At 38.2% G+C, this 17,940-nt stretch overlaps 1 protein-coding gene and 1 long non-coding RNA gene across 2 annotated transcripts in view; both read right to left on the minus strand.

Moving 5' to 3' along the window:
* hsd17b12b (hydroxysteroid (17-beta) dehydrogenase 12b) overlaps positions 1 to 8,189 on the minus strand; it is a 29,404-nt gene extending 21,215 nt beyond the window's left edge. The window contains exon 1 of the mRNA XM_023274040.3: positions 7,840 to 8,189. Coding sequence (XP_023129808.2) covers positions 7,840 to 8,017 — 178 coding nt within the window. The 5' untranslated portion in view covers positions 8,018 to 8,189. The remainder of the gene's footprint in view (positions 1 to 7,839) is intronic.
* A 3,728-nt stretch (positions 8,190 to 11,917) lies between these two features.
* LOC129349598 (uncharacterized) lies at positions 11,918 to 17,666 on the minus strand. Its single transcript, XR_008602663.1, has 2 exons — positions 16,551 to 17,666; positions 11,918 to 13,876 (listed from the first exon to the last, which is right to left on the minus strand). It is a non-coding gene; the product is annotated as an uncharacterized LOC129349598 (long non-coding RNA).
* Positions 17,667 to 17,940: the final 274 nt, after the last annotated feature.

The following is a 17,940-nucleotide window of genomic DNA, read 5'->3' on the forward strand; positions in this document are numbered from 1 at the left end:
TTGGCGATTTTGATTGCTTGTATTCTGCAGCCAAGCTCAATAAAACTCACTAAAGTTTATTCTGGGGCTGAAACGATTCCTCGAGTTTGTGTGTCAACAAAAACTAAAACCTCAGTTAGAGTTAACTGGTATAAAGGGGTTTATCGACTTTCTTTGTTAATTCAGACTTTCTGCTTCAAACTCGGAGCGTTTGAAGATCATTTGACTTGTTTTCCACAAAAAATTAACTGATCAATTTTGTGTCTTGTGTCATTTTGCATTGTTTTTGTCATTTTTGTGCTATTTTAGCATCATTTTGTGTCTTTTTGTGTAATTTTTTTTAGTTATTTAAGCATTTTTGTGTCATTTTTATGTTATTTTAGTATTCTTTTGCACCACTTTTTAAAGTTATTTTAGCATCCTTTTCTGTGTTGTTTTTGTGTTAAATTTGGCATCATTTTGTGTCATTTTTCTGCCTTTTTGTGTCATTTAAACATCATTTTGTCATTTTTGTGTAATTTTAGCATTCTTTTGGGTCTTTTTGTGTCATTTCTTATTTATTTAAGCATCCTTTTGTGTTATTGTTGTGTTATTTAAGCATCGTTTTGTCATTTTTGTGTTTAATTTGGCATTTTTTTTGTCATTTTTGTGTGTTTCTGTGTGAACAGGTTGTTTTACTGAAGAACAAAGAGGAACATAAAAATTTGTGATGGTAAAAAGCTGTACAGTACACCTCAGATGTCCGCCAGTGTTCCACCAGGACAGTTATTTCTGATGCACAGCTCTTGATGCTTAAACCTGCATGACAAGTGCTTGATCCGATTACTTGATTAATCACCAGAATAATCGCTAGAATACTCGATCACTAAAATAATCGCTAGAATACTCGATTACTAAAACAAACGATAGCTGCAGCCCTAGTTTAATCTATAATTAGTTTTTTCTTTGCTGGAATGGGTAATTAAAGACGATCCATCAGTGGCGGATACCTGAGGCGAACGTTTGCCACATCTTTTGCAGGGCGATCAATTAATTAAGCCAGAAAACGCAGCTTGTAGCATCTTTTAAAATGCACTTTCCACACAGAATTTAAAACCTTATTAGATGCAATAACATGGAACAGCAATTTATAATGCCATAAGAAACGATGTTCCAGCTCTGGAAAACGATTAATATTGTCAGCGGAGGGCATATTATTTTTAAAAAATGTGCAGAAAACTAAAGTTCACACCTGACTGTTGCTTTTATTCATGAAATGCTGCTTGTGCCGTTGCCGCAGTGTCTAATACAAATATCCCCACAGAGATAATGAAGTTTATTTTGGGCAAATATTTTGTTATCTTGACAGTGCGATTCATTCCCTCTCCGGCTCATCCATCTATCTGCCCTTCGCTGTGCCCAGCTCCCCTCTTTGTGTGATTTTCTTGAGTGCAGATGATGCTGAGATGCCAAGCGTCCTCCAGGGCTGCAGCAGAGCCAAACAGAAGGGAGTGGAGGAGGAGGAGGAGGAGGAGGAGGAAGAGGAGGAGGAAAAAAAGAGGAGAGAAAATGACAAACATGGGGATCCTGGGGGCAACTAAAAATAGCGCAGAGGACAGGAGGGGAGAGTCTGCAGGCACAATGATGAGCGAAATATAGGCTGGGCTATTTTTAGTTGTTTTAAGAATGAACTGTTTTGCAGTCGGAACAGAGGGAGATAAAAAAAAGGGAAAAGATTTTACAGCTGAGTGCATGTTCCCTTCACTCAAATAAAACAGGGTCTATTTTAGGAACTGCTGTCTCCTGCAAATCTAGGTTAGACCGGCGAGGTGTTCTGATGATGCTGCTACTATGAGCCGCCATTTGGGTTTTATAGCCAACATCATTGAATTGCTGAACACGTTTGCTTTTTCACTTAACGTCTGCACCTAGAAGTGGGCATAATGACATTTTTACCAATAAATCTGCCACATTAAATCCCTTTCTCATAATGGCACCAGTTGCACATAAGTGGAGGTCGATTATAGCATCTGATATTTAGCAGTTTTCTCATCATCGGCATCTTTATTTATTACTTTTTTGCAATGATTTATGATAAATGTACAGGAATTTAACATATATAAAGCACAAAATTGAGAAAATTGTGTTGGAGTTCATTATTCTAAATGCAGATGCATATCAGCTCCAAATATTAGTAACTAATAATTGGTAAAAGCCTCATAAATAACATCATAAAGAGCAAATACTGACCAGTAAAGCAAACGTGCTGCATAATTGAAATGATTAATCAATAATAATAATAATCACAACAAACATAAAAATGGGTGTCATAAATGTTGATGCCAGCTGGGCTGCTGTACCATTTATGAAAGTGCTGCTGAACATTTAGTAAACGACAGTCCAGACAGGTCAGACTGGTCAGAGATGACAGAAACGCTACAGTAACTCCATTACCTCTTTACAACAGAAAAACGTCTCAGAATGCACTACATGTCCAACCTTGAGGCACCTGGACTACAACAGAAGACCACATCGGGTTCAGCTCCTGTCAGCCAAGAACAGAAATCCGAGGCTGCAACTGGGCACCAGCCGATCAAACGGATAAAGACTGGAAGAACTGAGGAACATCACAGATGGCGAGTCACAGTTTGGCATCAGGAGCATGAATTCACAGAGCCGACCTGCCTCACGTCAACAGCCCAGGCTGCTGCTGGTGTAATGGTGTGAGGAATGTTGTCTTGGCACTCTTCAGGCCCCTTAATACCTATTAATCTTACCAATTCCAGGATTGCTGCTGACCATGTGCATCCCTTTATGGCCACGATTTAACCGCGTCCTTACAGCCGCTCCCAGCAGGATAACACCGTGCCACGCCATGACGCAAAAAGTCATCTCAAAGTGGTTTTATGAACACGATAATGAATCGCTCTCCCCCTGCAGCCTCGTCAGTCAACAGATCTGCAATAGAACATCTCTGGGATGTGGTGGGACGAGCAATAAACGGAGCAGAATCTAGAGGGAAGGTATTACTACATTACTACAATAATCCAGCTACACTATCATTGCAAAATAACAAAGCAGACATGTTAATAAGTGAGTCATTGTCTCAAAAAACAACACACAATTTGATTTGGACGCCACATCAATGGCTCTCTGCAACTACCAGAATCTGAAAGGAATATTTTCACCACCTGATGGAATCCGAAAAACTCAAAGTATTTGTACGTTATTTCTGACAATTTACTGAATTACTAACAACAGTATGGGCCATAGAAGATTCTTTACAGACACGTTATTTCCATCTAAAATCCATTTTCAATAACTCAGCTACATTATTATTGGATTACAATAAAGCAGACATGTTAATAAGTGAGCCATTGTCTTAAAAACCAACACACAATTTGATTTGGACGCCACCACAATGCCTGAATGGAACACAACCACAGCCTCTTTTTCCTCCTCCCAAACACGCAGCAGTGAAATATCGCCATTGAACCAGAATGGTGAGGATCCCACGTCTCATGTGAACCTTATTTATGAATGGCTTCTGCTCTGGTTATATAATCAGGCCATCCGCTCAATCAAGTCCACTTCAGCGAGACAAAGTTTGTGAATGAAAGTAGCAGGTGAAGCCGCTCACGGGGCTCCTTCACCTCATTGCATATTCTGAATCATTTTGCATGCGTGATCCAAAAATAACACACACACATACACGTACGCACGCACACACACACACACACACACACACACACACACACACACACACACACACACACACACACACACACACACACACACACACACACACACACAGACAGACAGAAAAAAAGACAAAAGCCCTCCCCGGTACGTTTCCATTTTTAGCAGTGCACAAAAAGATCAAACGCGACTCAAGCTTTGTATCCTCAAAACATTCAGCTTCCTCCTGCAGACTGAAACAGACGGCTCAGAATCTACAATCACTTTCAGATCAACTTGTTTTAGTGGCGAATTTCGACTGATAAAATGACAACAGACTAAGTAGTGAGGTAAATAGATAAAGAACAATGTAAAAGTAGACAAGGAGAGCGCAAATGAATGCAAACGCATGAAAAATGTCTCCAAACATTCGTCCATTTTGCTTTTACTTTGAGATTTGCAATCATTGCATTTGATGCAGTGCAAAATAACTGCAGCATCTATGCAAACATTTCTTACTTTCTCTTAAACCATGACAGTGTTTGAGCTCTTCTGAAGCGCCTGAATTAATGATTATTCAGAAAGCTGCTAATACCTGCACTTTAACAGCCTTTAAGATGTGAACTTTAAACGGCGGCAGACTGGCCAGCGTTAAAACAATCCCAGCAGTCCGTTCAAATTTCAAGGTTGAGCCAGGGAGCAGGCCGGACAGATGGACAGCGTTCAATCCCCTCCAGCCATAATCCAATCACCAGAATTACTACAGTCAGCAGCCGATGACAAAAGGTCGACTGTTTCTTGTCCGTTCTTTATTTCTTGTAAAAGAGTACCACAGACAGACTGACACTGTAGGTTTGTTTGGTTGCAAAGAGGCGCTAGTGTGTAACGAGAATGTGTTGTGAAGCTGGAAACTGTGTGAAACATTAAACCATCAGGTTGAAGTAGTTCTGGAGCTGGGACGGTCTAACACAGCCTAACTGAACCCAGTACAGCAGCTCAACTATGGATTCTAGCTCTAGAACAGGGCTGTCAAACACGCAGCCCCATTTCACAAAGTGTAAAAATTACAAAGAAGACATTCACTACAGATTGTCAATTTGTAAAACTATGAATTTAAAATAATTTTGAGGCCATGACAAGTGGTTTTGATAAAAAAGTAAAATACTAGATTGTTCACTGTTGTTTTTGACACAAAATGTATCTCATTGTTGTAATATTTTGTCCTGTTTTGGGGTTTTTTTGTCTGACTTTTGCTGTTTGTCTCACGTTTTTGCCATTTTGTTTCTAGTTTTTGATGTTTTGTGTTTCCTTTTTGTCTTGCTTGTGTTTTTGTTGTATTTTGGTCATTTTGTGTTTTGCTTTAGTCGTTGTTTTGTGTATTATTTTTTGTAGTTTTGTGTCTATGTTTTTGTCATTTTGTTTCTCGCGTTTGTCATTTTTTTGTCTCGTTTATGTCATTTGTCCATTTTTTTGTCCCTTTGTAAATTTTTTGTCTCTTTTTTCTTTTGTTTCATGTTGTTGGTCTCATTTTTGTCATTTTGTTTCTTGCTTTTGTCCTTTTGTGTGTTGTTTTTGTCATTATGTGTCTCATTTTATTAACATTTTGTCTTGTTTTTGTTGTTTTTTGTCTTTTTTGTCTGATTTTTGTCATTTGTCTCATCTTTGTCATTTTGTTTCATGACGTTTGTCTCATTTTTTGTCATTCTGTGTCTCGTTTTTGTAATATTTTGTCTTTGTCTTTTTTTGTCTGACTTTTGTCGTTTCGATCATAAAGTAAAATACTACATCATTCAGTTCCAGATAGCTGTGACTAAATGTTGTGTTCCTTTCTACACACTCTGTGATCTGTAGGTTGTAATGTGGAAATGATAGACTGAGGAATAATATTGCTGAAATTTCACTTATTTTTCATAAGAAATTTCAGGTTGTTCATAATGTTTTGTAAAAAGTTTATTCCTTAAATGTGAGTATTTTTGCATTAAAACAAAGGAAACATTTGGAGTTGTGGTTATTTATTTATAGGTTAATATGCTGTGATTTTACTGGTCACTTAAGATCAAATTGGGCTGAATGTGGAACCTGAACTAAAATGAGTTTGACACATCTGCTCTAAAATGTTCAGTTTCTGATGAGACTCTTGAAAATATGTGAATTCAGGTGAAAGGTGGTGTTCTGCTGGACCACATAACATCAAAATCTGCTCCTAATTGTTGTATTTACATATTTGAGCAGTTCAGGAAACCATAATCACTAATTATGCATTTTATTAATAATGCTTTCAAATTGAGGGTGTGTCTGATGTGAAACTATGCAATTAAATGGCTAAAGTGAATGTACTCTTACAAAACAAATGAAAAAATTACTACACAAACAGTGTAAAAAAGCATATTGGGAGCATTTTCAGCATTACATATAAAAAGCAGTGGGTGTTTCCTAAATGCAGTTTGCCCTCATTGCTCAATGCTGTTATCTGCAGCTGATAATCAGAAACAGTGAAGTAAGATTTGTTGCCACAATGACCATGAAATCTGAAGGTTTAAAGATATAGTTAAAGTTATTTAACGCTGTTTGCTGTTGCAACAGATTATCCAACGCTACGACACAGTGCCATCACCACATTTAGATAAAATCAAGGTTGCTCTGAGCTGTCGTCGACACATGACCCAGCAGTGACGTCGGAGGTGGTCAGAGACGCTGCAGATTATAACTTTCAACCAGAAGAGGTCAGTGAACAGAGCATTTAAAAGACTGGGAGTCAGTTATTCTTTCACAGCAGCACAAGAAAATGTCAAAATGTGAATATGAATAACCAAAAAAAGTTAATTTGTAAGAAAATACTAGTAATAAAGTTAGAGGAAATGAAATGAATTTGGGTTTTTTTTCTATTAATGTGAAAAGTTACTGTACAACAACAATGAAAGCTTCCCAAAAGCCGATAGTGTGTCCAAAAAAGTCCTCAAATTGTCTGTTTTATCCACATAATCCCAAAAAAACAAACACGTCATGTACCACCATTCATAATACAAAAGAGCAGCAAATCTTCATATCCGAGATTCCCCAAAAAGGAAATAGGCATTTATACTAATCAATTAATCACCTAATCATTATATTGATTATAATCCTTGGAGTCACCTGCAACCTGGAATACAAAACCAAAGCTTTAGAACTGGACTTTTTCTTAAAAAAAAAAAAAACAAAAAAAAAACTATAGGACAATTCTGGTTTTAGGTTTAATTGAATTTTACTAGTTGTCATTTTCCATCATCAGTTGTACTTAAAACCTAAATGCTCTAATTAAGTTTTATTATTATTATTATTATTATTATTATTATTATTATTATTATTATTTTACCAACTTAGCCTTTTAATATTTTTATTGTACAAGTCTCTTATTAGTGTGCCCACAGATTTTATTTTCCTACTTTGTACATCAATGCACTCTGCAATTAAATAAAAACTGAGTGAATGAAAGAATAAATAACCACTAAAACATTGCTGACAGATTTATATTTGACTTCGAAATCCAGCTTTACTCACTGTGCACCACAATGCAGAACTAAAACTGAATTCTTTTTTTTTTTTTTTTTATTCTTAGGACAATTCAGGCTTCAAACATAATCCTATTTATCCTCCAACTGTTCTCATTTGACAAAATTAATGTGACTTTAAAATGTAAATGCTCTAATTATAATGCTTTTCATTATTTTACTGACTTTTTCCTGTTACTTCTTGGTTTGGAGATATCGTTTCCTTTTGTACTCTGTACCTCCATGTACTCTGAGTTCGAATGAATTCATGAATACATAACAACTAAAGCATGACTGAATTCTATATTTGATTATTGTTCTTGTGATTTCTGTTGTTTACAGACAGAAAATATTATTCTTTTTTTTTAGTAAAAAAAAAAAAAAAAGTACAGAAACAATGACTGCATGGATACAACCACAGGACGGAGACATTCCCTCTGTTTTACCAGAATTAGGACGCTTTGTTTAAATATTCAAAACGCACGTTGATATTAATAGCATGAAGTGACTCCTACTATCATTTTTATCACTTGATATTGAAGTTACATATGGTGCTATGTGTTAATCTTGGCTTTTATTAGTGGTAATATCTTCTGTTTAGCTCGTAGCTTTGCTTAAGTGCTTTAAATGAGCTTTAAAACATAAAATATACACATGAGAAGCAGCAGTGTCTCACCTGCCCACTGGCCCAGCCTGCTGGGGGACACCAGCCGGCCGTTGCCCAGCACCCACACCCTGATCCCGGATAGCAGCCGGCACACGGAGCACACGGACAGCCAGGCCGCGGTCAGAGCTCCGAGGCACAGCAGCGGCGCCTGCACGGCCCGGAACACGGCCTCTCCGCTGGACGACATGGCTGCTCCGGGCTCTCCTGAGGCTGTTCTCTGCGGTTCTTCTGGCGGCTGGACTTCTGGTCCGAGTGTCGACGAGCTGACAGCGGCTCAAACCGAACAAACAAACAAACACGCGTCAGAAACTACAATCCGGGATGTCGCTGCTGCTTTAGACGCTTCCGCATCCGCGTTTGGTCCCCTGCTATTGGTCCGTTTTCTTCTTCGTGCCGCGCTTTTAAGTGACTCTGCTGCCACTTGCTGTTTATGGCTGTTTATGGCGCAACCACGATCTGCCATCATCAGCGTCCTGTTACGATGAAAAATATATATAATATTGCTTTTTCTGAGCTGTTAAATTGTTTAAAAAATGGAAATATATAATATAATATTACATAGTAGTCTAATTGACTCCTCTGAGCATTTAAAATAGTTTAACATAAATTGGACTCACATCATATCATCCCAAACCAGCACCATGTTACAATTAAAAATATACCTAATATCGCTTTTTCTGAGTTGTTAAATTGTTTAAATTTTTAAAAAATATATAATATTATGTTACATAGAAGCCCAATTTAATCTTCTGAGCATTAAAAATAGTTTAACATAAGTTAGACTCATATCATATCATCCCAATCCAGCATCCTGTTAAGAGTTTTTGTTTAATTATCTAATATTGCTTTTTCTGAGCTGTTAAATTGTTTTAAATATATTTAGATATATAATATAATATTACAGAGTAGTCTAGTTTAATCTTCTGAGCATTTAAAATAGCTTAACATAAACTGAACTCATATCATATCATCCCTAATCATAAAATTTGCACAGAAATTCTTGTACTGCTGCATCTTTGGGCTTTTTAAATTTATTTTTCAAGCTACTTTATATTGTGTTGTTTACAGTGTGTCAATACTGTATTTATTCATTTTCATTTGTCATGCTTGTATATATTGTTAGTTGTATTACTTTTTTATTATTTTACTGTGTTTATTTGCTAAATATGTTTGCTGTAATGATGTGAATTTCTACTGGTGTGGGGAAAAATAAGGTATTATTTTATCTTAAAGATTCACTTTTCTGCTTGCATGATCTTGTGTATTTACAAATCAGTTCATGTTTGCTCTTTTTAATCTAAATTAATCTCATATGTTTATATCTATTCCACAATATAAGCAGTTCTAAAATGCTTAAATACTACTTCCCATTTTCTATTTATTTGTTTTGCCTTCATCAGTTAAAATATCTTGTTGATATATTTTTGCAAATGCACACACTAACATTTTTATTCTATATTGTGTCATTTTTATTTCAGATGTTCTCTCTTGTTTTGTTTTATTTTTAGCTGCCTGCTTCTTTGGTGTGATGTCGTCTCTCTAATTCTTTAATGCTCTATCATTATTTTGTTCTACTCTAAATTTTAACCTTCAGTCTTGTTCTTTAATTTTCAAACTGCCTAGTTCCCTTGTTTAGCTAATTATTCATTTAACTAATTGTCATTTTTACTATTTATTTTTAATTGACTGCTCTTACTTGTCTCCTATATCTTGTTTGATTGTCTCTGTGTGTTTGCATGTTTTAACTTTGTAATGCTGTTCTTAAGGGTGCTATATAAATAAAGCTATTATTATTATTTTTGTACGTCTCTAACAATCCACACTGAGGATTGAAGCTTTCTATATTTACTGTGTGTTGTCTTTACTTTTTCTAATAGCTGTAATATCTTCTCCACTCCAAGTGTCCACTGATTTTACACGATTTGGAGCAAAGTCCAGTCAACCAGAGATTATATTTTCTGTGCATTACTGTAATTTAAGGATGTTTCATTGAAATTTTTCTCCATATTTTAGAATTTTTCTCGACAAACTCTGAGTGCACATCGTTCCACCTTGCAAATACATCACTAAATCTGCAGGGTGTGTTTAGAATTCACTTTTTGCATTAAGGTGTGTAAGATGTTTATATATATATACATATGTGCACAAATGGGCAACAAATTAAGGAAAAAAACAACAATATAGGGTGTTTTAATAAGGCGTTGAGTATCTTTGTGCCACGAAAACAGCTTCAATTCACCCTTTTATTGATAATTTAAGTCTGTGGAGCACACCTGGAAGAGTTAACACCATTCTTCTAAAAGATAATTCCTCGTTTGGTGTTTAGAAGATGATAATTGAGATTTTCTAACATGTCAGTTCAAAATTGTATCTGATTCACGTCATTTTCATTCTCTTTAAACCATTCAGTGACACCAGGATAGATGTATTGTCATTATAGGATAGAAATATTTTATTATAAATACAGGTAATCATTCAGGACAACCTTACATTGATCTGCAGTGACTCTTTTCTCAAAGTGGATCCGTAAAATGGCAGCAAAATGTATCCCACAGTGTAACAGAGGGACCAGATCTCCTCACTAAAGGTGTTAAAGGTTTCTAGCTGTACAAAATAAAACTTTAATTGATCATTGATGGTGTATTCTTTGCTGTAGCCGTTGATTTGATCACACTGGTCTGTGCAGCTCTACAGACTATTAATAATTAACCTTGCAGCATTTTTTTTTCTAATCGATGTCTTTTAAATAAGTCAAAATACCTTATTGTAAAAGCAACAGTAGAAATTCAATATAAAATGCCAGATTTTCTGATTATTGTTGTAATTTAATCTAATTTAATTTCCTATAACTGCAGTGGAGGTTTTCTGTACATCTTACACTTACTAGTTACTTGATTTACACCTGTGGTTTGTATTTGTGGATTCTGTATTTATAATTCTAAAATTCTGACAACATATTTAACTATAAATCTTGAAATTCTTCATGTTATTCATATTAATAATGGCTTTAATGGAAAAAGTTTATGCAGGGCAGGACACACATTGTAGGAAATACATTTTTGGGTTTAGCAATCATATATAACCTGAAAATATATTTAGAGAATGAGGAGAAAGTTGCTAACATTATATATATTATATTAAATTTATAGGAACATTTTTAAGTTCCTGGATGGATCTGAAAACAGATCTGTGCAGGATTTTTGCATTTTGTGACACAAAATGTTGGAAAAACTTCAGTTTTCCAACAACTACACGTATGAAAGGTACTTTTTATTAACTATATGTTGTTTTTTTCTATCATTTTCTTTCTTTTTGCATCACAGAAGACACAAGACGTAATTAAATCCAACTTAGCATCCACACACACACACACACACACACACACCCCAACACACACTCGCATACGGAGAACACGATTCAGCCAAGTGGAGCAGACAGCAGTGGTCCATAATGTGAGTGTGAGTGTTACATAAGAGCATTGCATCTAAAAATAGAAATGCAGCAATTGTAAACAGGAGCCTAAACTGTTGGCTTGAAGCTTTGAAAGGAACCTGAATGAACTTTAGATTAAAGCGGCTGCTCGGACGTGAATGGACCGGCAGCTGATGGAGAACCACGAGAGCCTGCAGGTGGAACACAGCAGGCCTGAAGTCCATGTGAGCTGAACGAGGCGGAGGAACAGGCAGAACTGCTGCACCCAGACATGATCTGGTGACAAAATGTGCAGAAAACGTTGGTTCAAACATCTGCATGAAAAGCATATGAATGTTTTTTGTGATCATAAAAACATGTTGCATTAAAAGCAGCAGTTTTTACCATGATATTTTTATTTTTGTGTCATTTTGGTGAAGGAGTTTTGTTGAAAAAGAGACAAAGTTTTATATTTTTTCACCCTGAGAGGAATCAGTCCAAAACGCACACAAACATGAAAGTGCGACATGAATGTGCACAAAAATTCATGCAGCACATGTGATGTATTTATCATAATTTATTCATATTAAACTCTGTTGTTTGTGGATTTTGCAGGAAAACTTTATTCAGAATCTGTTGGATTCAACTCACACTCTCAAAGGAAAACCACAACACGTCATCTTTGCAGGCTTTTATTAATATTTATTTCCACGCGTTATTTTACAGCAAAACCATCACAGAGCTGAGAAGCAGTTCTTTAAAAATTACACACAAAGAGGACACACGATATAAGATTTCACAGGGCTTTTATTAGATCAGAGCAAAAGCATCATTAATATTAAATCACGCCGCACCTTTAGAAAGAAAACAGCAGAAGATAAACCTGATATTCATAATCTGAGGAAATGAGGTGAAATTAGGATTAAGACTGAGATTTTATGAAACATTTAACAAATCTGAGGCATAAAATGAGACAAAAGTGAGACAAAATGTGAAATTAAGTGAAAATAATTGTAAGAAACTGATAGATGAGAGAGCAGAAATGAAAAAAGGCAATAAAACTATAAAAGGAAATGCAACACACACATCTGCATCCCATGACAATAATAAAGACACAGAGTGACTGTGCACACAACCGAGAGAAAAAAAATCACAAATTCAGCAGCAAATTGAAAGTTGAGCTAAATGACTCATCAAGAGGAGTTTTATATTTTAATAAATCTGCTTTTGGAAGACTTTAGAAGTCGACGTGTGTCTGATTTACTCCAGTTCAAGATTCATTCATTCATTCATTCATTCAACCTTCAGCTTCACTCCAGAGATCACTGATCATCACGATAGTTTCTCTCTTTTTCCTGGAAAAGAAACATGCAGCGTGTGTTCGGCTGCTTCTATTAGTTGATTATTTTACGTACAACATTTCTCCCTGATGCAAACGCAGGAGCTGAACCTGTAGCTTTCTGGTGCTTGGTGAGATTTTAGGATCTCAGCAAATAAACACACACTCATGACACGTGTGCACATTTAGACTGCAGATTGCAAACGATAAAAATAAAGAATCATATCGTCTTGATGCACACACGTCTGCAAAACTAACGCAGACGCACACTGACTTCAGCTACAAAACCTGCTCTCTGTGTCTTAAAATAAAGATTTAAACACGTCAGTGCCGCAACTAAACAGTGAAACTATTGTTGGAGAAATGCCTCAGCATATTTAGAAGTATTATTTCTGCGTAATTTCTTTGTCTTTGTCCAAACAAATCACGCTTTGATTTGCAATACAAGGATGAACATAATGACAACAATGACACGCAACATCTTTGCTCCTTGAATCTACACACATTTTCCTTTAAGATGTTTTAAATCTGGCTGTTTTTCAGTTCATCTTTTCACTATTTCCGTCTCTTTACTATGCTTTTGTCACTATTTGCACAAATCATAAAGCAGAGAACTACAGAAACATGATTTTACATCTCCTTTAAGCAGGTAAAACGACTACTACAAGAAGAAGGAGGTTTAAAACGTCTCAGAGCTGCTGGACCAGAGTGAAAGGTGGCTTCCAGACCTCAGCACCAACATAACGTTTAAGATAAAAGCAGGTTTCAGTCAGTCACATTTCAAAAGAAGCCATAATTTATCACCACAGGTTTTGCAAAGAATCTCCAAGTCTGTGCAACAATCTGGGGACAGATGTGTGGAAGTTAGCAGCTGATGTTCACATGTGTGGTATGAATGTTTGATATGACGTCGTGTTGTGACACTTTTTATTGTTTCAGTGCTGAGCCTGACTCAGCTGCAGTGATTTGGGCTCATAAACAGCTTGGAAAGAGAGTAAATAAAATGAATTCAGCTTGTTTTGGCATTATAATAGCATGCTGTGATTGAGAATAATAAAAAGAGAAAGAAAGATGAGGGAAATAAGAGTTTAAATACAACAAAAACCTCAGGATGAGACGTGAGACGTGAGTTTGTCCACACTGAATGTACACGTCAGCAGCTGTTGTTATTAAATATGACGTAAAACCACATTTATTTTTCTTTTTATAGGTTTGTCCACTCACTCAGTGACTTCCGCCTGCTGACCTCGTCGTGTCGTCGTCACGGCTGCGTCTCTCAGTTTGTGACGTAGAAACCTGCGAGTTCAAAAGACACAAACACACACGGAAAAGAAAGGAAAAACATGAGAAAAGCTGAAGTAAACTTATTACCACAGCAGAGAGACTTTTTTTTTCTTTCTACATCGTGCCTCGGTAGGATCTGAGCATTCTGGTACTTGGTGAGTGTGATGGAGAAATGTTGCAAATAGAAAATAGAAGGAATAAACGAGACAGAACATGAAGGAAATCCACAGCTGCATGAAGAGAAACAGGAATTCTTCATTTTCCAACTTGCACTAAGTTCCCAAAAGCAAAAAACAGAGAGGAAATGTATATTTTTAAAAAGCAAACGATTGAAATTGAACAAAAACGTACAGCTGAGCACACATCATCACAATCATTTCTGGCTTCTAATTTCATATTAAGCGTCTTTGCAGAAATCTCAAAATCCTCATTTAAGGCTGCACATTTGAATAAATTTTTAAAAATAAATCGTCTGTGATGGAGATGAACAAAAAGCCTGGAAAATAATCAACAGGAGCTACTTTTATAACAGGAATCCCCCAGAATTGATTCATTTTCTTCTCCCTGACATGACTGTGGCCAATATTCTGAGTACGTCATTGATGTTTACTCAGCAGAGAATCACAAGAACCAAGACCAGCGCTGCTAGAATTTTAGCAGCATTTTGCAATTTTTAAAAAAAGTAGAAATATATTAAGTCAAAAGAGATAAAAAAGGACAATACTAAATGAGGGTGGTGCAGTTCTGGTGCAGAAGAACTGAATAATCGATGCAAAACTCTTCCTGTAGATTGTAACTAAGACATGTGTAGAATGTCATTAGAAACCCTACACATGTTTATTTATAGCACAAACACAATGCGTGCACAATGATGTTTAATGTACAAACAACCTGCTGGATGAGTGAACTCTGCCATGTGTGAAGAAGATGCACGTGTGTGTTCACTTCATGATGCACCACAGCTGGAGACGCTTAATGATTCATATTTAAATCCATGTAAACGTGTTACATCGTGTGTGTGTGTGTGTGTGTGTGTGTGTGTGTGTGTGTGTGTGTGTGTGTGTGTGTGTGTGTGTGTGTGTGTGTGTGTGTGTGTGTGGACACTTGTACACTTTGTGGGTGCAGACCTTCCGTGGTTGGAACAGCACTCCTCAGACCGAACGTCGTGTTTTATCCTCCACAAATGCTTTTTGGGGTAAGGGCTTCCCAGATTCATGTATGTACAGCAAGCCCAGACCGCAAAAAGATTCGTGACGGACAAGCTCCCCAAATCCACTCCGCTCCACGACTTCCTCGGAGGGGGGGGGGGGGGTCTTCATCCTCAAAGTGTTTTCACGTCTAATTCAAAGAACCCCCCTTTTCTCTCTTTCTTTTTTAATTTCTTTTTTGGTTGCACGGCCTGTTTGGAGACGCAGCTAAACCAGAAGTGAAACGCTCAGGATTTTGGCATTGCTTTGCAGCAACACGCAGCCTTGTTATTAAAAAGAGCGGCGGTGAGGAGAGGCGGCATCTCATCGCTGTTACAGACTTTAACACGCAGCAGAGGGATGGACGCGATCTGATTGGACGGGACGAGGCGTCATCCGCCAATAGCGACGCGAAGGAAAAGAGCACCTAAGCAGGAGGCCGAAGCACCTGACAGCTTCATGACATCCACCGTGGACAGCAGCGACTCCGAGTTAACCCACGACGGCTGGAAACACCCGAGAAAACATCGCGATCCGGTGCGTTTTTTTCCGTTTCCATAAACCCGTGGATGCGTTTTTACGCACGGGAAAATTACGCGTAGGAACCAGTTTCCATTAATAATAAAGTTTTTCTTTATTTGCAAAGGGTTAATTTGGCTCCAAACCTCCAGCTGCCGAAGCAAAAGGGGGCCCCACCCTCCGCTCCGTTTTCATTGGGCCGTCCAGCCTCTCATTGGCTGGACGCGTCTCCCAGCCGGTCACGATTCCCCCCATCTGTCTCGAGCGCACCGGAGCCAGACGCCACTGACGCAGCACGCGCCTTCCTCACTTTTAGCAGTCACGACTCGAGACTCATCGTGGAACAAAAGGAGGAAGAACAAAAAAAGACAAAAATCTGCAAACAAGAAGCATCAAATCGTTAAAAAAAAGAAAAGAAAAATCTCCACAAGCAACTGAATGTGCCGGAGCTGCTCGTCCTTCAGCGTCTGCACGACAAAAAAAAAAAAAAACAAAACACCGAAATGTGCAGATACTGAAATCCCGAAGCATTAAATGTGGAATATGGTGCAATTAAAGTGAGCAGAAAATCCCACAGTGGGATGTGAGGGTGTAGAATAAAGGAAAAAGAGCATCTAGAGACACTTCAGCACCACAACAAGAGGACAGCTCCTCCTTCGCTCCACAAAAAGCACCTTCAGCTGCAAAGAATCCCAGAAAACCTCCCTGAATGTGACCAAAACCCACCAGAAACCACGAATTTGAGCACACCGACAACATCCACCCTTCTAAACTGGGGTGATCCCCGCGTAGCTGCACCGGTTCTCTCCAAGCATGGTGCAAAAAAATATAGCAGAAATCCACACAAAACATTCATGACATCGTGTTTTCTTCCCCCTCCTCTCTCTCCATATCTGCAGCTACATTTTTATAAAAGCATTTAAAGCAAAAGAGCAGAAAAGAGGAGAAACAGGTGCAGCTGGAAGGAAGCTTTAACTCACCGTTTGTAGCAGCGGAACCTCCTTTTCTTAAAAAAACAAAAAACAAAACAGCAAAAAACACGTAAAGTGGCAGAAAAAAAGAGGCTCTTTCTCGTATAAAATCTGCTCCTGCTTGCCGCTTTTCTTCACTGTACTCTTGAATGGTGTGCCTTTTATAGGAGTGATGCCCCCTATCTATTTCTGGATCACGATCCAACCCCGTTTCTATTTTTAGCCGCCGCGCGTGATGAAAAAAGAAAAGCTCGCAGAGGTTCCTTGGAGGAATTTCGAGCGTGCGGCGTTTGAGACCCGGCTCCCGCCTCTCCCCTTCCTCCCTCTCTTGCCTCCCTCTCTCTTGCTCTCTTTCTCCCATGCGCGTGCACGACAGCATCTCCCCCTTTCTTAAAAAAATAAAATAAGGATGCTGTGGAAAGAAGAAGAATTTTAAAAAGTGCACAGATTGTATTTAAACGGAGCGATGAAAGTGTGCAGAATTGGGCTTTTTATTAATTCATGATTTGCTGCTGCTGAGCGCTCACACGCACACATTTACGCGCCCCCTTCCACCCCCCCACCCCTTATCAGAATGTAAATGTCTTAAAAACGCTCACACTGGAGTATAATTCTACACCTCATTGGCACATGATGGTATTTTTACGCGCCCTGGATGCTTTTTTTTCCTCCAAACGCCAAATAAAAAAAAATAAAAATAAAAAAACACAAATGGAAAAATAAAACCCACTTCCTTCTCCTGCGGGCTGCGTCAGTCACCAGGCATTGACGTCAGGTGGAGAATCTCCCACTTTGAAGGTGGAAGCAGGAGCCTCCGTTGCCTATAATTTGACTTTTTAAAAAAAGGAAAAAAAACACCACAAGACCCAATGAAACATGATTGGAGATGTAAAAAAAACAAGGACAGGCTTCTCCAAACTGGACATGCTGTTGTTTTGCAGCTGTTTCATGTCACTGGGAGTAAAAAAAAAAAAGGTCACCATGAGACAAAAGCACCATTTTTACGCCTTTTCCACCCCCTTTATGAAGCCTATTTCTAATCTTAAGGTTTTGCAAAACGTGCGTAAAAGTGGCTCCGGGTTTGGGTCTGAGCGGAACCACCGGCGGCCCGTCGGTGCGCCGCTGCAGAGGTGGAAGGCTGCAGCGGTCGGGCTCAGTCCTGCAGACTCCCCCTGCACAGGGCAGAATGCTGAAACGCGTAGTAACGGAGCGGCGCTTGGCCGACCGATGATGCTATTTTTAACTCCCATACTCAACATGCCTGGCGCTGCGGGTTTCTCTGCTCAAGGTAGCTTTACTACTGTACGGGAGGCAAAATATAAACACAGGACGGATTCCAGGCGCAGAGACGGAGGGCTGGATGTGGATTCCCTGCACAAAAACCACACACAACACAGAG

Source organism: Amphiprion ocellaris, chromosome 1 (assembly GCF_022539595.1).
Source record: "Amphiprion ocellaris isolate individual 3 ecotype Okinawa chromosome 1, ASM2253959v1, whole genome shotgun sequence".
Taxonomy (NCBI): Eukaryota; Metazoa; Chordata; class Actinopteri; family Pomacentridae; genus Amphiprion; species Amphiprion ocellaris.